General features: G+C 35.8%; 1 protein-coding gene across 5 annotated transcripts in view; it reads left to right on the forward strand.

The window, feature by feature from the left end:
- Nucleotides 1-27,946, forward strand: part of LOC121733452 (protein spire) — a 142,663-nt gene that overhangs the window by 90,262 nt on the left and 24,455 nt on the right. For 3 of the 5 annotated variants that reach the window (XM_042123718.1, XM_042123726.1, XM_042123744.1), the window contains exons 4-9: nucleotides 5,964-6,118; nucleotides 12,990-13,196; nucleotides 15,375-15,404; nucleotides 15,692-15,867; nucleotides 16,473-16,536; nucleotides 17,822-17,936. In XM_042123718.1, the coding sequence (XP_041979652.1) occupies nucleotides 5,964-6,118; nucleotides 12,990-13,196; nucleotides 15,375-15,404; nucleotides 15,692-15,867; nucleotides 16,473-16,536; nucleotides 17,822-17,936 (747 nt within the window). The remainder of the gene's footprint in view (nucleotides 1-5,963; nucleotides 6,119-12,989; nucleotides 13,197-15,374; nucleotides 15,405-15,691; nucleotides 15,868-16,472; nucleotides 16,537-17,821; nucleotides 17,937-27,946) is intronic. The other 2 variants (XM_042123735.1, XM_042123746.1) reach the window with 1 other exon arrangement.

Here is a 27,946-nt window from a genome sequence, read left to right on the forward strand (position 1 = left end):
TTTCCTTAATCTTTACCAACCTTAACCAACAAAATTTTATTCCCTAAATTCCGTTCCTTTCCGATGATTTTATGTTTTTACTGTAGAATAAATCTTAGGTATTATTTTCGGGAGTTAAAAATTAAATAATTAATACTTAAATAATTTCCGAAAATTAATGTCTAAAACAAACAAATATAACAGTACCTGAACTGTGTAGACATTTTACAAAAAATAAATTTCTGAACGCACACATGATGTCTTCTGTCTGTCTGTCTCAGCAACCAGGCCATAAGCTCCAAGATGTATTCTGCTATTCGGGACGGAAACAAATCCAACAAATCAAAAACCATGGCAATCGGTCCAGCCGTTCTCGAGTTATAAGTGTTGTAACAAACACGACTTTCTTTTATATATATATATATATATATATATATATATATATATATATATATATATATATATATATATATATATATATATATATATATATATATATATATATATATTTTTTTTTTATTTTTTTTTTTATTTTCTTTATTGACACTTTATATAAACATGTGACACTTAGTATGGCCAGTAACAGGTATTACATTGTTTGTCAAATTGTAGTGCTATGTATTTAACATTATAATAAAAACTATTTCATTAAAAATTAGAAGACCGTCATCGTTATTATCGACACAATAAGGTCTTGACATGGTTACTATTTAATAAGCTAGTCAACTCCCAGTATTGTGGTTTTAATAAAATGTAAAATATTTTTGTCTTAGCTAATTAATTATATTAATATAATGTGTGTGTGTGTGTGTTTGTGTGCAAGTAAGTGTGTATGTGTGTGTGCATGTGCGGCACCCTAGCCCTACGACACGAAGTCTTGGGATCAGTGAAAAATACCACTAGGGTACCGCATGTAAGGTTTGTACATACAACATGTTTATGCAAATTCATTCCTCTTTTTTTTTTTTTCTTTAATTAAGTATCATTTTTTAATATTTTTATAACTTCACTCTTGAATTTCTTTCTTGAATATATATATATATAAGATATGGGTCTATAGTATTAAGGTTCTCAGTTTTAATAGTCTCATCGTTTTAGATTTGATGTGATTCATAGCTTCATTGTAAATTTCACAATTCTAATTATTATTAACTAAAAATATAATGATTTACTGCTTGTTACATAGTGTTTTAGATGTGCTGAGTGTTGACAGTGGCTATACTTAATAACTACCGCTTCCTTCTCATGCCGGGAGAGATTTTCATTTCCTAATTTAGCCGCTTTTTTACTCTCCTAGTCACTGGTGATAATTGAGTGGAAGTAAAAGTTGCTTCAATATATTTCTGACGTAACCCGTAATTATTGTAATCAGTATCTAATCTATAAATATTTTCTTGTACTCTTATTAGGCACTATATGACTTAATATTATGTCGTGTTTAGGTATATGGAATTAGTAACTTCTGTTCGGGTGCGGTTTTTAATCCCTTGTAAATAATTACGGCTATTTTATTTGCTGTTTATTTTAGCTGCTTTCCATGTTAAGTTTTTTTTATGAAATAAGGGGGCAAACGAGCAAACGGGTCACCTGATGGATAGCGACTTCCGTCGCCCATGGACACTTGGAGCATCAGAAGAGCTGCAGGTGCGTTGCCGTCCTTTTAAGAGGGAATAGGGTAATAGGGGAGGGTAGGGATGGGAAGGGAAGGGAATAGGGGAGGGTAGGGAAGGGAATAGGGTAGGGGATTGGGCCTCCGGTAAACTCACTCACTCGGCGAAACACAGCGCAAGCGCAGTTTCACGCCGGTTTTCTGTGAGAACGTGGTATTTCTCCGGTCGAGCCGGCCCATTCGTGCCGAAGCATGGCTCTCCCACGTATACGAGTTGTACTTATTAAGCTCGTGAGGTTTGAAAGGTGTTACTTCAATAGTATTTTCCTAGCTATTCTAATTTCATGAAGTATAAATATTATGTTTGCTTAGAGCTAGTATAATTTTTGAATTAGCATCCCTACGTAAAGCCATAATCATTTTGAGTGTGGTCGTTTCCAGCGAAGTTCTGTTATCCCGGAGATAATTGTTACCACACATGACGTGGTCAGTGCTTACTTTGTTAGCCCCATAAAATTTGATTTTAATTACTTCCTACGCTATAAACAGATGTGGATATATAATTTATTATAGAGCTAAGTAAATTTAATTTAGCGAATAAGTGATTCCCGTGATTTAATTTATATCTGTTTAATATTATATCATTTTCATTATTACAGCTACAAATAAAATGTTGAATATAGAAACTACTTTCTAAGCTATCTTAATAATTATGGAAAAAGAGTTCCGTATTGGGTACGGAATGTTAAAAACGATCGATGTCTGTCCGTCTGTACGTTGGTCTGTATCCAGGCTGTATTTTAAAAGCAGTAATTAGCTAGAACATATTTCAACATTTACGTAGTGACTAACTACGTAAATGTTAACGTTATGCGCAGGATTGGATAAAATCTCGAATCTTGCGACGGTCCTTGATACAATTTCTTTGAAGTTTACAAGCCGCAAAGGAAAAATTTCGCTTCAACCTTTTAAGGCTTGTTCATTTTAGTAATGTTCAAAAAAGTTAAAAGGATATATTTTTTAAGTTATAAAGTTTCGTCGGGTTAAATAGTTATCTTTTCCTTTAAATGTGAGATCACATTCTCAAGTTGTTCTAAAAGTTTTCAAGTCACATGTATTATATTAATCAGAAAAGACGTTAAATACTATACATTCGATTTAAATTTTAAAAGTTTTTATTTGAATTTAAAGTAGAAAGATCTTCACACACAAGAAATTCCTAATTATCATAGAAATGCGGTTTGCCTTATTAACGGATGATTGTTTAATACGTTGGGCTTAATTATCAACTTGTCACTCTAACGATAAGGGTATTGGGTTCCTATCTATGTTATTTTTTATGCATTCAATGTCTATTAATAAAACATTTTATATTTTTAGATTGGACACAGAAGTAACTGTGTCGTGAAACTTAACATACTTTAGGTCATTGACAAGGCTTTTATATTCATATTTAGAATACAAACGTTTAGATTTTAAAATGGAATGACTGCAGAATAACAAACCTTTAAAAGGAATTCGTTGCCAAAGTCTTTTAGCAGTCGGCAATAAAAACATCGATGATGTTCTTAAAATAGAATTAGTTGTAGTTGTATTACACAATACACTGTGTTATGGTCTTCCACTGATGTCTAGAAAAGTTTCTATATAACTTAAAATTCAATTTGGTTATGCAACAGTGGAAACAAGTGGTCACGGAATTGAAAAAGTTTTACACTGGTCACCAATTTTACGATCGGCGTCGTTGGAATTCGCACAATGCAGTTTTTTTCCGTCCTAGCAAATTGTTTATTGCAAGTTTACGGCAATTTTCGCGAGTACAGTAAAACAATTACTATCAATGGCAGAATACCCATCAGGTAATAGTTACGTTGATAGATTCTCTCGTGGGAGAGATAGCTGTTAACCGTTGAGTCGTTATACGTGTTCCCATGAGTCCTAACGGGAGCTCAGGTAATAACTTATAAACAATATGCGTTTTACCATACGTTGGGCAATTATCACCGTTGTCATCTTCATTTGCTTGCCTGCGTGTACGGTTAGCGTTGGAGTCGTTAGCTCAGTTGTGTTTTCGTTTACAAGGTACAAGTTAATACTGAACACGCACAGTAGCATTTGAACTACGACTTTTATTACTAAAAGTGGCTTAAAAATTTGGAGCGGGCCCAAAACGAAACACTTAATTTAGGTTACGGAAGCAGTACCAATTATTTGGGCAAAAGTACCCAAAGAATCGGTACTGCTTCCGTAACCTAAATCAATAAGGAAACGTAGCAGAAATCTAAGCAAAATGTAAATGACTAATAAAGAGGGGGACAGCATTACTAATAATGCATTTGTGGTTTCCTTAAACATTGTTCCAAATGCAAGTCGTATTTGTTATTGACATAACGGCCACTGGCGCCAGTCGTTTATAAACATTTTAGTTGGGTAACTCAATATAAGGCGGCGCGGAATATTGCAGATCAATAACTTCTCGGATAAGTTTAGCGGAGTCAAATAATCGAGGCACGGCGAACTAGAAAGCAAATATATTGAGGAACCTCTGACCTTTGCAGACGTACTCATAAACATAGCTTGTACCTATGTAGATTGTTTTGCAGACTAAGGAAGATATGTTAGGAATAATCTAAGAGCGAAAAACAAAACCTTTTTCCTTTCACCGGATACCCAAAACAGAAAAGTAGAAAAAAGTATAATTTTTTAAGCCGTCCCTAATGAGAAATGTGGAAGACTATAACAAATCTGCTCATATTTATCATATCACTCATTTCGGTTTCACTCCAAATATAACGAACGTGATCTGTTTTGGATGTCATATTAGTTTTCATTACACGGGAACACAATAGCGAAATGCCAATTTGAGTAATAGTGTGCATGATAGTCGAGTGATAATGGCAGCCATTAATTGGGGCCATTAATCTGTCGCCTACACCGTGACCGTCGTCGGTCGGCGTGGACGTCGGCGATTTATCTGGTGCGGCGCGGGGGACACAAAGCGCTTGTGCAACTGTTGATTGTCGTCCTGTTGCGCCTATGTCAATAGTCTTGTTAGATCCACTTTACGACGCCCGATTGCTGTTGTTGATTCTTCTGATTCTTCTATAAGTTTTACCATATCAATATATATGGAATTTATAAGTGGGTATGAAAATTAGTTAGTTTTGATAAGATTTATTTTTGGAACGATATTAGTTTTCTTTATAATTTTATGGATTGGCCGTGGTAACGAATTGATAGCCATCGTAAAGGCATTAAATACCATGGGAAAATTCTTACTTATCCAGTTCATGTTATTCAAAATTCGTATCGTTTAATGTGAAGGGGGCCTAGTCGCAACAGAGCGTGACGGCGTGACCGATTGACCGAAGCTCTTGCTCCGTAAGCGGACCACACGTGGTCATCAAGGTCTCTTGGATAAAGTCATTAAAATCAAGGCTGTCAAATCGCAAAACTACGGAACGGTATAAATATAATCATTTCTTCCTAATGTGAAAATTGAGTAATGCTTGCAATATTATAAAGTCATTTTACCTATTATATAGAAGTCGCCACATTAACAGATTAAAAATATATGCAAGAAGAACCTGTGCCTACGACTATAATTTATAATGAACCTGGATAAACCTGAAAAGAGGATACGATACAACAGATAATTTAAAGAAAATAAAATTTGAGGAGAACTTAGGGATAAATCTGTTCATACTGCATTAATTTTTTGCGTCCTTAGTCGATATAACATAATATTATTAAAAAAAACTATAAAACGTCCTCCTTTTTAGAAATTTGTTAAAAATACTGGACATTGTTCATGCAATACTTATTCAAAGTCTTCAAAATCGGCAGCCCTTGTCACCTCAGCTGACAATCATTCAAACCATTGTGTTCTGAGTTCTGACTTCTGACTGACGTTCCACACTGTGTATTAATTATTTTATCAGCTTGTATCTAAGAGATTGTTCTATCTCGTGTTTAATTGCTGGCTACTTCAATATTCATGCTGTCATGATCCCATAAGGCCTGAGGTTATGTATGCATGGGGTGTAGGCTGTGATTGATTTACTAAATGGCACTAATTTTATTATATTTTGTCGCCGCTTAGGTCTATTTCGAACTCCGTGTGAATAAAGTGCGACTTAACTTGCTGAAATGGAAAAGTTGATTGTTCTTTTTAAATTAGTTTATTGCGCGGGAACTGTACATTTTTCCGAGATAAAAAGTTCCTATATACTTTCCTGGGACTCAAAGTATCTCCATACCAAACAGAAAAATCGGTTCAGCGGTTTGGGCTTGAAGAGGTAACAGACAGATATACAGACACACTTTGGCATTTATAATATTAGTATGGATTTCAATCGTGAATCAATTGTTACAGAGGACGATGAGGAGTGTGGAGTACTGTCGGAGGAGTCGGAGACGTCGGAGGGTGGTCGAGCTGATACTGATGATGAGGGCATAGAAAGAGACTCAGAGCCAGCGCCGCGGAGGAAGAGGCCCGTTCGACTGTTTATGCTTAAGGATGTTATTGAGGTGAGCCTAAAAAGAGACTTTACTGTTGATGATAATTTCTTCTCGCTGTTAATTGCATTGTGGCATCTTTTAAATATAAGGCAAAAGCTCTTAAATAATCTATTTTCGATTTGTTTAAAACGATCGATATACGAACCTGTTCATTCCAAATGTCTTTCCTACTTTCAGTAGTAATTTAAAGTTGAACATCAAAAACGTTTTAAACTGATGATGTTGTCGAAATAAATAAAAGTTCAAAGTACGGCTAAATAACAAATATTATAACGACTTCCATTTAAATAAAATCAGTAAAAAAGCTTCGAGTTGCGACACCGCTGCTACGTGTTCAGTAATCTGTGGTGGGACTTTGATTATTTTTAATGGGGACTTCCATTTAAGGGTGACTTTCACTTCTGAAGAGGTGTCATCTTCAATCAAATAAATAGACCGCTTAAGCTGTAGATACAGTAGGTTTGATGGCTTATTTTTGATCATTTTAGATTATTATTTATCTGTAGAGTATTTTTTATGAATCTTAGACGTGAAAGCATGATAGAAATAAGTTTTGAGCTCGTTTAAGTAAGTGTTCGCTTATATAACCAAAAAAATACATAGTCACCTAAGTCCACATTTAAATGCAAAATTTTCTAGATTGTTTTTTTTTTTAATTTATAGCTAAAGTTTATTAGTTGTTTTGTATTATTATTTCTTAACAAGCTGGTTTATTTAAATATTACGTTATGAAATAAGCCGCAAATTTGAAGTTTTGAAATAGATTTTAATATAATCTATATTTTATCACCAATTAAGAAAATAATATAAAGCCAGCCTATTCTTTGTTACGAAAACAGTGCCAAGTTATGTAAAGGAATTTTTGCCAATTCTAGTTATTATATTTTTAAGTTATCATTAAAGGTGACTGAAACGACAGAAATATAATGTTTTACTCATAATCATCTCTTGCGATTGTTATATTTACTACTTACAGCTTTAAAATTACTCTTAGGAATTGTATTCCTGTGAAATGCGGTCCCAATGTGTCCCGGTCCTATTGAATGTCCCATGTTATGTCAGTTTCGTCACTGTCCACTGGGTGTATGGACTTTCACTCCATCGATTATGAAGGAATTACGATCATCGTGCTCCCTGACGTATGCGTTAACTCTAACGTAACTTTATATTCTCTTATTTACATATTTGCTTATTCGAATATTAATTGTGTAATACCACAACAGATTTCGTTTTTTATTTGTTTTTACGAGCTCTTCATTATCATCAGCGAGTGTTTAAAAAAAGGCTTGCCTGCTTGTCTTCGCTGTAAGATATTTAAAATTATTTAATTATAATAAGCTTTACTACGTAATCGTGTTAGTGCTGGCGGTTTCTTGTCGTTGCTTTAGGTTCATTTTGTCCTTAACTTGAAAGATTTAGCGACAATTACAAAAAACCTTATAATCTTAAAGGAGAGTTACTTTGTGTGTTAATAATGATATCCAGTCTAGTTTTTGAATTAAAACTAGACTGGATATCATTATCTTTTTCACGAAAGCTGCTAAGACACTTTCATTTGAAGTTTATTATGGAGTGTACTGTGAAGTGGATCACTGAAGTACACCGAGGCCATCAATATTTAAGTAGCTAGTTGTGCTTCGTGGTGTGAAAAACACATGCGCATTTGTTGTTTGAAATGCAAAAAAAAAAATTGATGAAGCAATGAGTACAATATTAAGAAACCAGTTTGGTTGGTGATGAGTACAATATTAAGATTTCAGTTGACTCAAACTCAAACTTGAGTTTGAGTTTGAGTCAACTGAAAATGCTAAAGAGAGATTTCTAATTCTAAAAAGATACACACGTATCGCTAAACATGATTTGTAAGCAAGTAGAATGATAATACTGCGATAGTAACGATAATCTAAAATCCTTGTTGCTACTGGATTAAAGTATAATATGTATAAAAATATTTAGAGGTATAAAGGAATCCCCTTTATACCTCTTGGTTTTCTAAATTCTAGAGCTGAACTCGATAAGTTGTTGTAACCGTTGGGACTTTGGAGATGATTATATTATATTTAAAATTTAAATAGATGCAATGTTTGCAGTGCCGCTTATAATACGAATGGGTTAATTAGAATAATTTTCTTATTTCTAATCAATGTAGTTATTTGTAGTTGCAGCTAAGACTATAAAACCGATTTTAGTACATAGTATTATGATGCTGAGGAATTGCTCGTAAATTCTCGTTGTCGATTAACCTTATTTTTCTGCTATCGGGTCATAATAAAATCTTCCGATATGGCTTAATATTTAACATTACTTTCAAGTACCTTATCTCACTGGTATCACACATGTGTCACCACAGGGACTATTTTGAATCGTTGGCGGAAATACTCGTAAAACGTATCATAGGTAGGTAACTAGGTAATATAGGTTTGGGGTCAGAGTTTGTTTGACAGTTTTATATTCTTTTCTTGTGGTAAAGTTGCCTGAATATAATCATTTGTGAAACTTTTTAAACTTAATAATCTAAGGTTGTTACGAACTGAAATTGACTGACCTCCTATGTGATATTAATCCTCACTACTCAGCATGTTTTTAGGGCAAATGACCTATATAATATAAAATATTATTAAAATCTAAAATATGCTAAAATGAAACAGATTACTATAAAAGTAGGTAACTCGCTTATTTGTCGTTTACTACTATGTCGTTCACATCATTAATCGGTTCTAAAGATTTAATCTTACTAGAAATCGCCCAATGGTCGAAATTCGACCCTAGTCTCAACGACATTAGGACTACTACCTATATTTCGTTAAAAATATTGACTTTATCACATTTTTTTTCAACTCTTGTCTCTGGGACTCAGCTGATCTCAGACAGGCCGTGTAAGCATTGTCTAATAGTATCTAAGATTCAATGAAAAAAAATATAATCCATTTTCAATTTGTCACCTTGTTGTCAACAGACTTCGACCATAAATAAAAGAATATAATTCGTATGTATAGGCTTGTCACTCAAAAATCTGTCATCGGTCCCGGTGTGTGTTGTAGTGTGTGTAATGTTTTATTTGTTAAAAAATGTATGATAAAAGCATAATTTTAAAATAATATTTGCTCGATGCACTCCTTCACCATTTATAAACTATAACTGTGCAAAATTTCATTTACCTACGTTTCCCCATTTTTTGTCAAAAGGGATACAAGTTTTTCGCTTGCGTATTAATATATAGAGATTCATTTCTTGTCATCACCTTTTACTAGTTTGAAAGCTTAATATTATATTCTTGATGCGGTCTGTTCAGAATTCAGATATAGCGCTAGCAGATTTGCATTTAAAATCATCAAGCTTAAATTCGCTTGAACAAAATTTAAAAACTTAAATAATTTCTAGCAATATAAGGATAATATTTTTGTTGCTATAATATTTAAGTACATTATCGTCGCCTGCTGTACTTTACCGTAGTGTTACAAGTAATCCTGCACCATTTTGGTCTTCTTGGAAGCTGAATTGTTCATTTTTACGATAACTTGTAAGAAAGCGTTTCTTGGAAATCCATGTTAAAGTACTCGTAAAACCATAGCAATAGGATTACAAATATTTGTACGGGAGTTGTGAAAACACTTAACAACATCTTTTTTTTTTAATGAAATAAAGGGGGCAAACGAGCAAACGGGTCACCTGATGGAAAGCAACTTCCGTCGCCCATGGACACTCGCAGCATCAGAAGAGCTGAAAGTGCGTTGCCGGCCTTTTAAGAGGGAACAGGGTAATAGGGGAGGGTAAGGAAGGAAAGGGAAGGGAATAGGAGATTGTAGAGAAGGGAAGGGGATAGGGGAGGGTAGGGAAGGGAATAGGGGAGGGTAGGGAAGGGAATAGGGTAGGAGATTGGGCCTCCGGTAAACTCACTCACTCGGCGAAACACAGCGCAAGCGCTGTTTCACGCCGGTTTTCTGTAAGAACGTGGTATTTCTCCGGTCGAGCCGGCCCATTCGTGCCGAAGCATGGCTCTCCCACGTATAAACCAATTTTATGAGAAACAGTTTCAACCTTATACTTTTTCCCTAGAAACATGGGATATTAGTACTTGAATAAAAAATATTAATATAATTATTGTTATTATTCCAAATTCATTATTTATTACCTCCAGAGCCAGAATCTCTTTGCCTAATAAAATTTTAATACTGAGGGGTGTGATATCAGCAAGAATTATTTGTTTGATAATAACAATCAAAGTAAGTTATAGCACTACGGTTCGGAAATCAAAAATAATCGTTCGAAAATACATTTGGACAGTGGTTTTATGACGTCAATGAGATATTTTGTTGATATAATGATTGATAAGCGACATGCATAATGCAATAAGAACAATACAGTGTGTCATTAGATTGGTATTTTATGTAGAATATGACACTTAGTGTAAGTACTCACATACAGTTTTGCTCGATCGAGCAATCATGTAGAGTAAAAACCACAGCTCGGGCTTTGGTACACACATTCAGCGTTGCCCGATAGTTTTACTCCTGTTCGAAGGAAATTAGCTACGAATAATAAAAACTAGTGCCAAAAAGATTGTCAAGCCGGCTCGATTCGAGCCTTCAAACTGGCTCGATGCGAGCCTTCGAGCTGTGAGTTTTGCGGTCCACACGGTGGTTTTTGCTCGATTTCGAGTAAAACTATCGAGCAAAACCGTATATGAGTACTTAGCATAAAGCAGTATGCATTATTAAATAAGACATAAAAGTGGCCATAAATCAGTTAAATCTACAAGGTATAACAAAACTAAGTAATAAAACTTTAGGATGTGTATGTTTTCCTTGTAGAGAGTTCACTGTGAAAGTAGCAGCGCTGAAAGACCAATTTTTTTCACTTTTGTATGGGGAAACTCGTGACTCTGGGGCGCTTGCCTAACGCCCATACAAAAATGAAATAAAAATTTTTGGTATTTCAGCGCTGGTACTTTCACAGTGAACTCTCTACAAGGAACATGTACACACCCTAAAGTATTATCACTTAGTTTTGTTACACCCTGTATAGTTTATTGTTAGAAGCATTACTGAATAATATACCAGTAGTTCCCCTATGTTATCACTTATCGTTTTACCGCGGACATCCACGATATTACCGCCACGTCCGAAATTATAAAAGCGCACATTCACTAACTTCTCAATTCTCATGCTCACCCATCAGTATACCTTGCTAGTATTCAAATTTCTAAGCATAACAAGAGGTTTGCAAGCGCAGCCTAGTCCTAGCTCGAGGCTTCGTAATTGATTATCCGTTCATTTATTTCGGAGTAATAAATTACCATAATCGTTGCCGATAGGAACTCGCGTCAGCTTCATAAAACACGAGTCATATTTTGATGTCGACCGTAGCCGTAAAACTCGGTTACAACATCGCCTAGCAGCTTGTAATGTTCCATCTATTTTCATCCTAATCACAGAAACCGTTAAAACCGTCCGTAAGTAGATTGTTGAAGTTCAGTTACTGCTTTTAAACGATGCTATATCGATGGGATGTTGATGGGGCTCTTAAGAAATTAAAAATCTATTTGTTATATTAACTACACTAGTAAATAGAGTATCTCATGAAATTACTTCTAAGGAGAAAAGGTAGCTTGTGTATCAGTCTAAACTGTCCAGTAGTTTTTTCGTGAAGAACTAACAAACATAGACTCTACACATACATACAAACTTTCGCTTTTATTAGTGATGCATTTTAACTTTTAGTCGCGGTATATTGAATAACGCATAAAACTAAGTTATTAATGGATTTCCGACAACGGAAAACTGGAGCAGCGGTAATGATTGATTGTTTGCTTGTTGCATCTGAGCACGTCATCACTATCTGTTCACATCATAGTAGCTATTATGATTTATGCTACGCCATTCCAGTTCTTCGGATTCTAATCAGAGTCTTTTTCCTCGTTATGATACACGTAGATAAATGAAAGAGCTTTTTTCTAGGCCTATTCCAGAAAAATCTCGTCATTTGTATGAAAGGGTCAGGTCACGAAACTGATATCTGAGATAGTGCGTCTCGCTCGCGGCTAAATCTCGTTTTACGCGTAAACAGGCATTTCTTTGGGATTTTTAATGATATCTTCAATGGGACTCTACTTCTAGGTAATCGTCATAGGCTTACAGATAGGATTTCTCTGAGGCTAGTGAAATCTCTTGATTCTTATCAGTCTTGTAATCTTAACTATTTGGGACCTCGCTTTCCTCATATCTCAAGAGTGGCATTTCTTTTTTACTTCCGTAAGACCTCTACCATGTTATGTAGTTGATAATGTCTTTTGCAGATTATAACCCGTTTCTGATTTGCACAAAAATACACTAGTGGCCTAGGGACAGCCAGCATCACATTTTCATAATCGAAACTATATGATTGTGTTATTTTTACTCTACATCCATTAATTCTATGGAATCCAGTGATGCTGTCGACCTACCAATGCTTATCATTAGTTAGGCTCGAAGAAGCTTGGTGTTCTGAACAGAGCGAGACAATTCTTCAGTCCGTACCAGCGCCTACAACTCTACAAGACTGTGATGCTAGCGTCCTACCAATGGAAATCATCATTTATGGCCTCGTCTTAGTTGCCAAGTCCAGTGATGCTGCCATATCTTACCAATACGAATCATCACCTTTGTGATTTGTCCTCATGTTGTTTACGAAGACTGCGATGCTGGCGTCTTACCAATGGCATCATCATTTATGGCCTCGCCTTAGTTGTCACTTGTCAACACGTCCTACCAATGCAAAATGGAAATCATCATTCGTCATTTTTGTCTTTGCCAAGACCAGTGGGCACTGGGCAGTGATGCTAGTCTCCTACCATCCTACCAATGCGAATCGTCACTTATGTCTCCATGATACTGTTCCACAGCGGTGTGTGTGGCACTGCGGCGGCGGCGGCGGGCGGCTGGCGCGCGAGGCTGCCGCCGGCCACTACCGCGCCGTGTGCCGCGCGCTGGTCGCGGAGGCACTGGAGCTGGCGTCCTTCCTCGCGCGGGTGCGAGTTGGAGGAGCAAGAGATCTCGGCGCCGCTGAGGACTCCGCGACGCATCTCGACACGCTGCAGTTTAGTGACTGGGTAAGTCTGATCCTAAGGATAAGGACGGTAGGACGGCTGTGCAGGTAGAGTTGTGAGATGTAGGGTGAAAATTTAGGAGAGTTATTAGCTCAGTCAACAAAGTGGTTGTAGAATGCGTGAGCTGGAATCTAAGCAATTTCTGCAGAAACTTATTCAGGGTGGTTAAGGACAAAACACATGAAATGTCCTGACGTCTAGGAGGTTAGCCGGAGGGAGGGGAGGGCGACAAAGGTCTAAATTTTTGGTTTTTCATCAATAACTAAAAAAAATATGTATTGTAGCAAAAAATATTCTATGACGACATTAAAGCTTATTAAATTCTCTATAAATTAGATTTTATACAGTTTTTCCAAATTCTCATCCGTTTTCAAAACTACACGCTCAGGAAAAGTAAAAATTAAAAAAAAACTTTATTTTCAATATGTAGTTATTCCTTTCTAATTTTATTTGCAGCGACAAAATATTGTTCTCAGTAAAGCCTAAGATGCTGGTAAGTCGTCTATTGTTCTTGGCGTCAAGATATTACCTTCATTTTTCCACCCTCACTCTTGAGGGGTCAGCTCATTCCCGATGATTCATGATGTTTTTTATACAAATAACTAAGCTGGCAAACAAGAGTATGGTCTACCTGATGTAAAATGGTTACCATAATGCCTATGCGACGTCTGCAGCACCAGGGATGCTACAGGTGCGTTGCCACTTTAAGGGGTGTGATGAGGCGATGGGTAAGGTGAGTGAGGCCCTCTCACTCACTGAACGAAGCACAGTAGCGATAAAGCTATTATTCAAACAGAAATAGAAAGGAATATTAAAAAATAAATTCTTAATTTTCACTTTTCCTGAGCGTGTAGTTCGAAAACGGATGAGAATGGATAAAGTGTATAGAATTTAATTTATAGAGAACTTAATAAGCTTTAATGTCGTCATAGAATATTTTTTTGCTACAACGCATAGTTTTTTAGTTATTGACAAAAAACCAAAAAAATTGACTTTTGTCGCCCTCCCCTCCCTCCGGCTCACCTCCTAGACGTCAGGACTTTTAGTATGTTTTGTCCCTGATCACCCTGAATAAGTTCCAGCAGGTTCTCTTAGGTTCCCGCTCACGCACTCTATACCCTCTTTTGAGTCATTCGTTAACCGGACTATATGTCGTCTTTATAATTCACTGTGTTCCCCTAAAAGTTGCGAACAAAATTCTATGCACAATCAAATATTTCAATAAATCAGGAGTAAATTGTTATTGTTGTTAGAATATAATATTTATGTAAATCATGGCCTTGTTCATAACGAAAATCGTAAACTGATAACATGACAGCTCGATTCGGACAGGTTGATAGTAAATTATTGATTTCAGAAGCGTTTCGACTGGAGAATGTTCTGGAATGCATGAATATTTAGAATCAGTATTAAGTTCCTATGAATTTAAAGCGTTAAGGTAGGGTTGCCACTTGCTGTTGTTGTTGTTTAGTCTAAATGCTGGTGATTTAATACATTTAGTTGATAATATTGCAGAGCTGAAACATATAAGTACACGAGTACCACCAAAACGATTTTAAATTAGATATCAGGCCCATCACAGCTTCTTATGATCAGCGCAAAAAATCAATTAAGTGTTAAATATGTAGGCGCTTATGTGACCTGTGAGTTGTGACTGTCGCGCCTGGGGACCCTGGATACCTGGATTTTAATTTCGGTAAACCATATTAAAGGTGTTGCAGTCTGCAGCCTGTGGAAGGTGTTTATGGCAACCCTATCCCCTAGTTCTGACTCTCTGCACACAGATGCATTTCGCAAGGCAAAGCATGTAATAATGTTTAGGTTAATATTAATAGCGGCGTGCTCTCTCGGAATTTTGAACTGAATTAATTAAGTAGATTATAATATGAGGCGTGCGAACAATGTTTATTGCATACACCTGGCACTAGTTGCTTAGAATGTTGTAGCCTGTAGGCCTCTCAACAACTTTGTCGTGGCTATAAGATACGATATAGATACGAGACGACTATTACAATAAAGCTTTTTATCAACAGGAGGAAACGAAGTATGGCTTTTTTGGTGTCTATCAATTCGGTCTGATAATTTTTATGTATACTTACAAGCTGTAAACATTTATTATACAATGTGATTTATAATTGACGTGTTCAAGTATTTATTTGTGTTTTCACTTTTACGGCTTAGACTAACAGACGGATTTGGAGAGCCTTACAAGTATGTATCAAAAGAAAATATTTGTTACATATTAAAAAGCTTAGGCTCAGAGTATACTTAGTTCATATTCTTTTCTCGCTTAGGCATCTATAGGAACACACTTATTATCCTGCTACTTTTCATTCGCCTTCTTTATGGTTTTTTGTTACTCTTTTCACAGCTCAAACTCTTTATTTTAGCAGTTAAATACATAAAGTACCAATGTTTTTTCATTAAATATTTTTGCGCCTACAAATTTTATTGTAGCAAAATTCTGCTTTTACTTATTGCTATCACTTTTATTTCAGGCGCGGTTTTGGATGCAAGTCATCGGTGAACTACGGATGGGAGTGAAGTTAAAGAAAGTGAACTATTCAAGGACACCTATCGAATATGAGCTGACACCCTATGAAATACTGATGGACGATATAAGATCAAGAAGATATACGTTGCGTAAGGTAGATGGAGCGATGATACCTCAAAGGTAATTTTACTTTCTTTACCTAATATTTTTCAATTGAAAGTATAATAATTCTCGCGCCAATCTTTGCTATTGCTAATTCTATATTACAATAATATCTTGACTTTTCATTCATATTGATAAGAAATAATACATTATATTTAATTCAGGATTAACTTTATATCCGATTGACGCAATAAACCATTATACCCACTTGAATAACCAGTGAAAATATTTACACGACGAACAAAGTCAGCTTGTCCTTGTTAGTGACAATATGACTGACAAAGAAACAAAACCTTAATACAGATTTGCGTTTGCGAAGTAAAAACTATGATATTGTTTTTCGACATTTAACCAGATCTTAGTAATTATTACTTACTACAATAGAAGACAAGTCTTATTAATCCTTCGATCGTGGATTCTTGGAAATCTATTGTTATTCTATTGTGTCTCGCTCACTGGTTAGCTTATGGGGCTTGATGGGTTAATATTGTTATTAATTGAAATATCGCAAGCCATAAAAAATAAAAATCGAATAGTTTTGAGTTTTATGTGACGTCGTATCAAAAAAATAGTACGGACTATAAGTACCTATTTATTTATTTTTCTATTTATTTTTCTTCTAGTGTCAAGAAGGACGCGCATGCGATGATTCTCGAATTTATTAGAAGTAGACCGCCACTGAAAAAGGTAAGAAGCAAATTGCTAATAATTTTAAATTGATATTAATTCTTAGATAAACCTTTTTACTCCCCCACCGACATAAAATAGCAAAACCATACCAATGTTTGCTTTTAAGTATCCAATGTTGTACTATCAGAGAAGTTGATTCCTATGCAAATCGGGGACCTAAGTAGTTTGGTTGCGTTACGTCAAACCCAGCTGACAGATCATAATTAACATTGAATTGACATACTCGACCAAATAACGTTGGTCTGTCAATTGCATAGGAATCAACTTCCTCGATAGTACTTGAAGGCTGCAAGTCACAATTATTAATGCCTTTTACAATGCCTTTTTTAAAATAAGTCTATTACCTAGTCCTTCACGTTTAAACCATTAGCCTAATATTAATGAAATAATAAGTTTTGGGTAATCACACAGAAAATTAATGAATTATTGCCAAATAAAGTTGCGAGTCATCTAGTCCTGTATAATTCTCCAAGCTGTGTTTCGAATACCAACCAAACGTGAACCAATTTTTTATGCTGACGCTACATACCTAATAATGTTTTTCTTATACGTGCACGTTTTGTATCTGGTGTTTAGTTTTATTAAATCAGCGCGATCGATGAGGCCATAGCAGTGTAAATAACATTCGTGGTCCACTTATTACTGCTTACTATGAATTCTGTATATCCGTTGACACGAAAACATTATGTTAGAAACAAGTAAAATTTATTATGGATTGTTATAAATGTGATAATATGACTTGTGTCCGTCTATACTCTTCAATCTTCATGCTTAAACCGCTGAACTGATTTCTATGAAATATCATAGAATGTTTATACAGCAAAAGAGAAAGTTTTCATCCGCAAAAATATATTTTAATTCAAAGTAGACACTAGACATAATATTACCTCAATCCTCGAATGACGAAATCTAATAGAGAATGTGCGCTACAATTGTGCTACGAAATGGTGTTGCCAATCTGTAACTTGTTTTGTATTATTCATGTGCGTTGTCAATAGTAGTTCATCATCAAATACTGGCGTCACACATCCGACATGTGTACTATAAGAGAAGTTGATTCCTAGGCAGATGGCGGACCTAAGTAATTTGGTCGCGTTACGTCAAACCCATCCGACCGATCACAGCTAACATTAAATTGTACATAAGCCGACCAAACGACGTAGGTCCGTCAACTGCCCAGGAATCAATTTCCTCGATGGTACATTATAGATATTGCTTGACATGTGCTGCCACCTACACTTCCTGGCGTGCCCTATACTAACAATATCTAATTTTGTCCCAGGCATCAGAGCGTAAGCTGCCGCCACCTCGTCGCGACTGCACGCCGCGCGAGAGGCTGCTGAAGTCCATAGAGGCTGGCCGGCCGCTGCGGAGGACGCAGTTCACGAGGACGCTCAGTGAGTATACTAAATATGGTGTTATAATGTTCCCCTTTATGCACAATAGGCTGGTTTTACAATGGTTAGAGCGCGCGCGTTCGAAGATATTGTAACGAAGGAACGGACGAAAGACGCTGCTCAAGCGCGCGACTTTTAAACGCAACCACTACCCCCAATCCCCATACATCTTCGAACGCGCGGCGCTCCAACGGCGCTGCCGAAACGCTTAACGATAAAACAATCCTATGAATGTATTATAATTTATAATAGATGTATGAATAGAGTAAGTCAGCCGTGACCGTAAAGTAAAATCGCTCAATAGTCAATACAGATATAGGATGCGTCTCAAAGTTCGACGTGATGCAGATGGGTACGTGATTTGGCATTGATTTGTCAAGTTACCTGAACTCACGCTAATAGATGCGTGAGCCTGATTTATGTGGTCTAATGTGCAGTCTACTGTACTTAATTTATATTTTGCTATAAGAATTAGATACGCGTGCAATGCGAAAAGACTACGAACTATGCAGAATTCCGTAGTGCCCGATGCTCGTATTTCGTCGCAATTTTTGTTGTCCTTTGAGATAATTTTTGCGAAAGACGTGGAGAGAACCTGCGGGGCTAAAATGGTCACATTTTGCAATTCCTCTCAAATCAATTCAGAAAATGAATCGTCGAAACTGTCAAACTGACGAATGTCAAATTAGTACGAATAATGCAATTGCTTGCAATTCATATGTCTACCAATTCGCACGCGAATTACTAGACATATGAATTGCAAGCAGAGTGATTATTTTACGTTTTTAAAAAAATGAATCATATTATGATTCATAACATCACTCTCCAAAGCGACCATTTTAGCCCCGCTGATGTCAAATCTTTGTAATGCAATTCCTAGTTAGCATTAATTGCAAAAAGATTAACTTTTCCATTTCCAGATTTCTGATCTTACAGACCCATCTTTTATCCTACCTCCTTTAAGAAGACCATACCTGATACCTTACAAGATCCTCAAATCTCAATCCTTAAACCGATACAAATGACAACTTTAATACTTAAGAGGATACCACAGCGGCTAGAGAAATGAAAAAAAAGTACGTGTAATATCTATAGTTGTCTCCCTTACCTCAAGCCTATACCGCAGAACGCGATAGAGACAACTGCAGAAAATCCAGAAAATCAACGATTCGTTGTCCCCTGATTCCTTCTCCAAAACTTAACCAATTTAAGTACTTTTTTCATTAAAGATGAAAAAAAGGCTTGAGCTGTGTTCCTATGTTTTGCTTTTTTTGTATAATCTATCCAAATCTGTTTTCTGGACGTTTGAACACAGTGGAAAATCTGGCCATTTTTTTGGGTTTTTGAACGTTCATATCTTATTTAATAATTAAATTATGAAAAAAAAGAAAACATAGGGACATTGTATTAGTGGCCGTAGATATTCAGGAAAAAAATTATAACTCTACTAGCATTATCCAGGGAGGAAACAGGGGACAACGTTTGTATGGAAAAAATGGCGGTGTGGAATCCTCTTAACCTAAGTTATTTTGTATTAAAATTCAAGACGTGTCTAGATCCAACGTAACCAAAGCTACTATTACTTGTACTATTATCTATTCTGTGCTACTACTAAGTGCTAAATTGTCAGTATATAAGTTGTTTAAAATGTTTTATGGTTTTATTATTGTAACACATATTTTTTTAATGAATCGTTTCATTAATTTTTTCAGTTTAATTTTATTATTTCAGTTTTTCCAAATAAGGTTTTTTAATCACCGGTAGAGCAGGCACCGGTTTCCATGCCAAACTTAGATTAGAAATCATTATTTGAATTTCCTTAGTTCACTTCTTAAATATCTAAATAGTCTTAAAATATTTCCTACTCATATGCTATGGCATTCAATACATACGAAATATTCTAGATTCTTCATAAATTCTGTAAAACTGGTTGCGATTGTTGTCTCAATTGTTATCTGCTTGTAAATACGACAGCAAAGTCATAATAAGTGCTGAGAATAGGCTATATTCCAGTGTTTCTTATTCTTTTATCTTCTAAAAGTTCTGTTTACCTCTTTAGTCTTTACCCATTGACCTATGAGGAAAATTAATTTTATCTCTTCATGTTTATTCTCCTAGTTTCATGCAGGAGTAAAGCGGGTAAAATCTTACAGCTACGAGTATACATTTCTAGGAAAGCACTAAGTATGCTCTGTTGATATTACAATTTTTAGTACGTTTTGTGTTGAAAATTGCAATTTTACACTTTCCACTCAAACAACGAACTCTATAATTTTTTAAAGTTAATTTAAAATAATAATTTATTAAATTAAAAAAAAAACAGTGTAATAACATAAACGCACCAACCTTATTCCAAAAAGTAACATAGAGAACATACTTTAATATTATAACACTCCTTCATAATATTTTCACGTTCTACACGATGACGTCACGCAGCGGGAAAGCTCGTTAGTGTTACGTAAACAGCGCAGTCGGAGGGCTCCTGGCAGTCTCCGCCATCTCCGCGTGGAGCGGGTCTAGGTCATCAAGATGTATCGATCCGGACGAAGCCGGGAATTTCATCTGTTAGGGCTTATTATATGGTCGGGCTTGGTTAATGGAATCTCTAATTAAACAAAACTAAGTGATAATAATTTAGGGTTTGTATAGGTTATAATAAAGAGTTCACTGTGAAAGTAGCAGCGCTGAAAGAGCAATTTTTTTGTGATTTGTATGGGCAAGCGCCCGAGATGAATTTTCCCATACAAAAATAAAAAAGGTTACTTTTTCAGCGCTGCAACCTTCACAGCGACCTCTATATTAAAACCCATACACACTTAGTGATGTTACTTCCTGTATATTCTACTATATTCTCATAAAATATTATAAATATCATTATGGCGTCGGTTTGACGACTTTGTAATCTGATAAGAAACTGTGTGTATTGTCGTTTTCAAAAGGAATGCGGCTTGCATTAATGTTGCAAAATAGGAAAATTTGGGTTTTTGACTTTTCGTCATAATTGTTGGTTGTGGCCTGTAGGATTTAATATATTTTTCCTCATTTTTCTTTATTCTAATATTGGTACTCTTGATGATTAACCTGCCATTTATTATGAATGTGAATACTCGAGACTATATTTAGAACTCGGAAGTATTTTTAGCTGAATGCAAGCGAATTGGAAGCCATACATTCTACACTTCATAGAGAATGCAATGTTATGTCTCCAATGTTGAATTAAGCTATGTTTTACGGGAAAATATTGGCAATCGAATAAAACTATTTTCGTAGAGGCTACGCTCTACGAAGCTACGGCGTAGACCAACAACCCACAGGCCACAAAGGATCAGTAGCCCTAGCACGGCCACCAGTAGAAATGCGAAAGTATAGACAAACCGTGGAAATAAACTTAAGGTGCCGTTCCGTACTTTACTGCGGCCAATCGCGACCGACAAAAATTCAATTAAAATGCCACTTTGACAGACTATAGTATATGTCATAGAGTAGGATATTATTTGAATTTTTAGGACTATAGTCTGTCATAAAATGGCATTTTAATTGAATTTTTCGTAACGAAAAAAGATCGGAACGCCACCTTAAGTTTATTTCCACGGTTTGTCTATACTTTCGCATTTATACTGGTGGCCGTGCTAGGGCTACAGGAATCTACATAGAGCAAATTTCGCCTTTTACTATGACGGCATGTGAAGTTATTTGATTTAAAGTTTAAAGTATTAGATATATTCATAAGTCATAACTGTCTGATATTTTTAATAGGACGATGTATCGGTGTTTCTCATACCTTCATTAACCACCATATCATTCATTAACCACTGAATAGATTTGCTTGAGTACAATATGATTAGAGTTCTGGAAAATAACATAGAATTAATTTTTATTGCATAAAATGGAAGGCCAAGGTACGGACATCTATTCAGTTATAATATTTAAATACAGTATCTATACCTCTATTATACTTCATATCACTTCCTATACAAAGAAAACACAATATATTATTATGGCATTGTCAACAATACCTTTGTTAGTTTATTGATAAAGACGTGCATGATTTATATTAATTTATTTTCCTTAAATTATATAAATATTGATGCAAGATAAAGCACCTCCTAAATCATTAAAATTACATAAGTTCCTAATTAGTAAGTGGTAAAAAATAATTATATTGTGTTCCCACGTCTTAATTAACAAAACTTAATTTAATTTTACTGTAAATAATTTAAACATTTTAGTAAAGTACCTAATTCCTTTCTAAATACAAATTAAGAAAGCCATTAATATTGTAATTTGTAATTAAATTACATGATACTTAATTGTCAGTACATTAATCTCTTTTATCTTGATGTTACAAAGACTATACTTAATATCTTTGACCTAATCTAATATAATCACAGATTTTAGGGACTTGTGAACATGCCATTTTAAATGATTACAGAAATCAATTTTAATCAGGATTCAGGAAGATACTTTGGTTTAATCACATAAAAGAAATAGCTAATGTAGGACTGTTAAAAATCTTTTACAACATTTCAAACATCAAAGAAGTTTATGGAGATCTCATTTCAACCAACTACAAAGTAGCGGAAGAAGTATATTCTTAGAACAATTAATAGTATCTATCACGTATAAAAATGGTACAAAACATTGCAAAACAATGCGGTACATGTTGGGAAGCAGTGCCTTTTACTCGCGGCTCGAGTATAGCTGCCTCTGTAGTCGGCATCCGCGTTTGCTGCCAGTCGGTCATGCCTCGGCTAGCGACTGGCTTGTGAGCGCGACTGTATCTGACTGTACACGGTCCACGGACCTTATAAGTACAGTTGTTCAAACAAGTGACTAAGTGTACACTGTGAATTAGAGTGACAAAATTGTGACTGTGTTTTTTTGTGGCTAAAAAAGTTAAAAGAACAAAATAGTCATGATGGGTGTATGTATAGCGAACACACTGGCTATGGATATAAGTCGTAAGTATCTTAAAGTTTTTAATCAAGCGAGAAAATTCATGAAAAATTTGCTGAAAAATAAGCCAGCAGGTGTGGAAAACTCCGCCACACGCTATCGCCAGTGTAAAAACAAAAGATTTTGCATGTCAAATTATTTGCGATGCAATTTATAAGCGACTGAATTTTTAAACTGAAAACAGCCGAACGCACCGTATAGAAATCATCATTATTTTAATATTAGCTGTAGCACCGTACTTTGGTCAAATGGCACACGAAAAAGTGACTTGAATGTAATAATTTTAGTACCTAAACGGCAATTCAGGCAACAGTATTTTCGACGAACATGAATGGAATTTTATCTTAACATTGAAAGCGTGACTTATCAGCGTTTTTAGTTTAATATTGCAACATTCATGGAAATAACTTCAGTACTCTATATCTTGATGACTATGATCTACATTCTCCTTTTTTATTTTAGGGTTAAGCCTCCGGTGGAGGTTTTGCCAGATTTAGCGTTCCGTAGTTCTGTATCATCGAAGAAATTGATTCATAGGCAGATGGAGGACCTACGTCATTTGGTCGGGTTTTGTCAATTCAATATTAGTCGTGTTCTCGCGGCTAGAGTTGACAAAATGCAACCAAATTACTAAGGTCCGCTATCTGCCATTGAATCAACTTTTCTGACAGTACCTTTAATCCTCTATACTATGGGATTAAAAGTATCTAGCTCTTCTTTTCATCTAATTATCCTCATGAATCTTAGCTTTCCTTGCTTTAGATTTATAGTAGGTGCCACAAATGGCTACATTTCACAGGGACACCTTGGCGGGCGTAACCAGCCGCCGCTACCAACTAAATATTTGCAGCTCTACAGAGTTCCTTACCTGAGCCAGCTAGGGACTAGGGTCAGTTACATACATTTTTGATCTGCGATAAGAAGCGATAAAGAAAACGTGTTGGCTAAGGAATAATAGTATACATTTGGTTGCGCAGCGCTCTATCTATTTATTTGTAGCGGCGACTGGTAGCGCCGCCGGGGCGTCTTGGTAAAATATATCTAAAAAATAAATAACCTTCACTAAAAATTGTTAAATAAAAATAATCGTTTTTAGTATCTACTAGCAATTATTCCAGTTACACAATATTTGTGTAGCAAAATTTTAACGCTCTTGAAAATTCCGTTGTAATTTCGTTTCCGATTACTCTGTAATTTATTGTCTGATCGCTCCAATTACTTGAGAAGTATATTTTAATGGCTACACAGAGGATAATGAACTAGCAAGCGGCCACTATGTGATTTGCAGTAATAATATTATGGCCACCACTGGCATTTTCATTGAAGTATAACTTAAATCGCTCCAGATTGCGACGTAACGTAGCTAATGGATTTCATGAAAAGTGAGACCGACGGAAACTTTCTTCTCTAAAATTGTTAACTCTTAATAAAGTTGTGGTCGCAAGTGACCACAACTAAGCGCCGGTGTATATTAACAATTTACTGTGGTTATGTTGTGTAAAGTATTAATTACTGCTTTATGAAAAATATCGCTATCATAGTCATCTGCTACACAATTTTAAGTTTTCTACTTGGGTATATTGGTCTTTAGTGCCAATTCCAAGTCCAAGACAAATGTTATAGGACCCTACACCCTACAAAGCAAAGAAAAAACCTTTTTGGACATAAATGTTCTATTCTCTACACTCCAAAATATAGTATAGTAGTTTTAAAATAAAAATTAGATACCAACCTATATAATACAACTTAAAATAATTCGCATTATTCATTTGATCTAGATTAGAGATCGAACGTGATTTATTTCTAGACGGCATAAAACTTCGTGACTAGTTCTAAACAGCCTTTCCCATGCACTTGCGAAATATGCAGACTTATATTATAGGTCGCAGCATGTAAATTGTTGCTACTATAACGTGACATAATCACCTCTTTGTAAATTTTATAGACTAGACTTTGGAACTAATATGACAATAATAATGTTTGTCGGTAATGTAATTGAAAATATTTTTATAGCACCTGTTTGGGTACCACGAAAAGCTTTAAATTATCAATAGAAAATTCAGACTTTCAATTGTTATTAATATAATCTTATATATAAAATTCTCGTGTCACAATGTTAGTCACCGTACTCCTCCGAAACGGCTTTACTGATTTTAACCAAATTTTATATGCATAGTCAGTGGGTCTGAGAATCGGCTACTGGGTACTTTTTATATTGATAAGTGCATTTGTTAAATAAAAAATAGTAAATTATTACAACTCGAGACTGATGGCGACCATTGTTTGTGCGACGGGATAGCGATGGACGTTGCCATGGTGACATACTTATTTAGTCACTTCGGGCGAAATACTTTATATGGCCACAGAATAGATAATAGTACAAGTAATATGGCAAAGAAACGTTTGCTGGGACAGCTAGTATTAATATATTCTCCGTTAGCTTTGAAAATTTGTAAAAAGTTTCGGGGGAATAAGAGGACCCTTACTCACTTAACATACTTTGTAGTAAATTTAAAAAGATTTAGGTGCTCTTTTGAGACAACATCAAGTCCAAATTCAGTCCACGTCCAGACGAATGAAGCAAGTCACGTACTGCGGCGAGAGAAACAGAATGCTCAAGGACGGTAGTTTACAAAAACACTATTGTTTTGTAACATATTTACACCAAAATTATTGATTTCAAAATAATAATTGAATAATATCATCATCAAAAGGAAATAGGAATGTATAAACGCAATGATTACAAGATAAACAAAGAATTTAAGTTTTTATATTGAACCACAATATTTTCGTATGTTTTACACAGATTATAACCTCCAGTCAGCCTTAATTGAACAAAGCACTTACAATTTTCGAAAGGTCGAATCAATCTTAGGTAATATTCAGCGCCTCTGTTATTAAATAAAAAAAAACATTGACATTGATAAATCAATCTGAAGGGACTTTCATATCCCACGGTCGAAATACTGGACGTTGGACAAAAGCTCGGGTCAAGGGCTTCTCTTGGCACGGCACCAATCCCACTCTACAACATTTTGCTCTTCTGCAATTTATTAGGTAATTTTTTGCAGACAAGTAATTGCAGAATTAAACCGCCGTAAATGGTAACTGCGACTTACGGGAAACGTTCCACACCGACTGGTTAAACGACAATAGAAATGACATTGTTCACATGCCTGCTTCTCAGTCATTTTATTATGTAATAGTTATAAATATTTACACATTAAATATGGTTGTTATCGTGTGGTAAGTTTGTTGTATTGTTTTGAAAGAAGAAATAAAATATTTTTTATGTTTCTCGCATTTTTTTATGAAATAAGGGGGCAAACGAGCAAACGGGTCACCTGATGGAAAGCAACTTCCGTCGCCCATGGACACTCGTAGCATCAGAAGAGCTGCAGGTGCGTTGCCGGCCTTTTAAGAGGGAATGGGATAATAGGGGAGGGTAGGGATGGGAAGGGAAGGGGAAAGGGGAGGATAGGGAAGGGAATTGGGCCTCCGGTAGACTCACTCACTCGGCGAAACACTGCGCAAGCGCTGTTTTACGCCGGTTTTCTGTGAGAACGTGGTATTTCTCCGGTCGAGCCGGCCCATTCGTGCCGAAGCATGGCTCTCCCACGTATAAAAGTTAGATTCGTCATTGAGATTCATATTTCAGACTTCAGTCATGTAGAGCTTAATGCCGTTCTTTAAGGCAAGGTCACGTCGCCCTTTACCCAAGAACTGACGTAGGTACCGAGCACTAAACCTAGATTCAGAAAAGGGCCGGAACTTTTGCAAGGTAAAGCGTGAGTAACGAACAAAATGGCGTAAAAGGAGTATACGCGTATGGAAGATTGTAACTATCGCACCGAGTAAATTTTTATTTATTCGCTAAGGATTGGCGTTATTTGGCAAGATTTTAATTTAATGATCTACGATCGGACAACATTTTTATCTCAATACTAGCTGTCCCGGCAACGTTTCTTTGCCATATAAAGTATTTCGCCCGTATTATTTTATTAAAGTGACTAAGTAAGTATGTCATCATGGCAACGTCCATCGCTATCCCGTCGCACAAACAATGGTCGCCGTCATTCTTGAGTTGTAATAATTTATTATTATTTATTCAACAAATGCACTTATCAATATCAAAAGTACCCAGTAGCCGATTTTCAGACCCACTGAATATATGCATATAAAATTTGGTTAAAATCAGTAAAGCCGTTTCGGAGGAGTACGCGGCCTAACATTGTGACACGACAATTTTATATATAAGATATTTTCACACTTAACCTACTGCGTTAGATTTTCATCTTATCTTATCAATAGTTATCTAGTCGAGTACTATCTCTCCCGCATAGGAGTACTTCGTCGTAGTTTGTTCTTATAGTCACAATATAATATCCTATTAGTAGTACCAATTATAGTACAAGCTGTACTCTGGTGCCTTGTAGGATTTTTGGTTTTGGGATAAAATGCTCCGAAATTGTGTCGTGAACTCGTGACATTATCATTATGCGTATATTGTTCTCGACATCTACGGTACTGATACACATTTGGTCTAGAGTCTAGACGCACTTATAACGGTGTCTTTACTGTGCTTTATTCTAGACTAAAGTAAATATTTTACTTTAGACTGACATTTTTATTCAGAATTGCAGAATACTGAAAAGTTAGGGAGCATACCCATACTACATGACCTATTTTTTAAAGATTTTTGCCTCCCCCCCCCTCCCCCTGGTGACCACGCGTAGTATATGCCAAGACCCCCCCGCCCTTCAATTGTTCACGTGGTATTGACAAGAATAATTTTTGGCTATAAATAACCATAATAAATGCCAGTGTCAAGTATTAAATGTCGAGAAAATTTTTTTCGTATGACGTTTCTCTCGGCGAAATTGACTACGTGACAAAAGTCTAGACCCCCTCCCCCCTCTTGTGACCGAGCGTAGTATTTTGAAGACCCCCCCCCCCCATAAATGGGTCACGTAGTATGGGTATGTTCCCCTAGGTACTCTAATTAATTACCGGTTTCTGAGATATTTTAACAGTAGCCAGTAGTTTATCTTTCC

Source organism: Aricia agestis, chromosome 1, assembly GCF_905147365.1.
Source record: "Aricia agestis chromosome 1, ilAriAges1.1, whole genome shotgun sequence".
Lineage (NCBI taxonomy): Eukaryota > Metazoa > Arthropoda > Insecta > Lepidoptera > Lycaenidae > Aricia > Aricia agestis.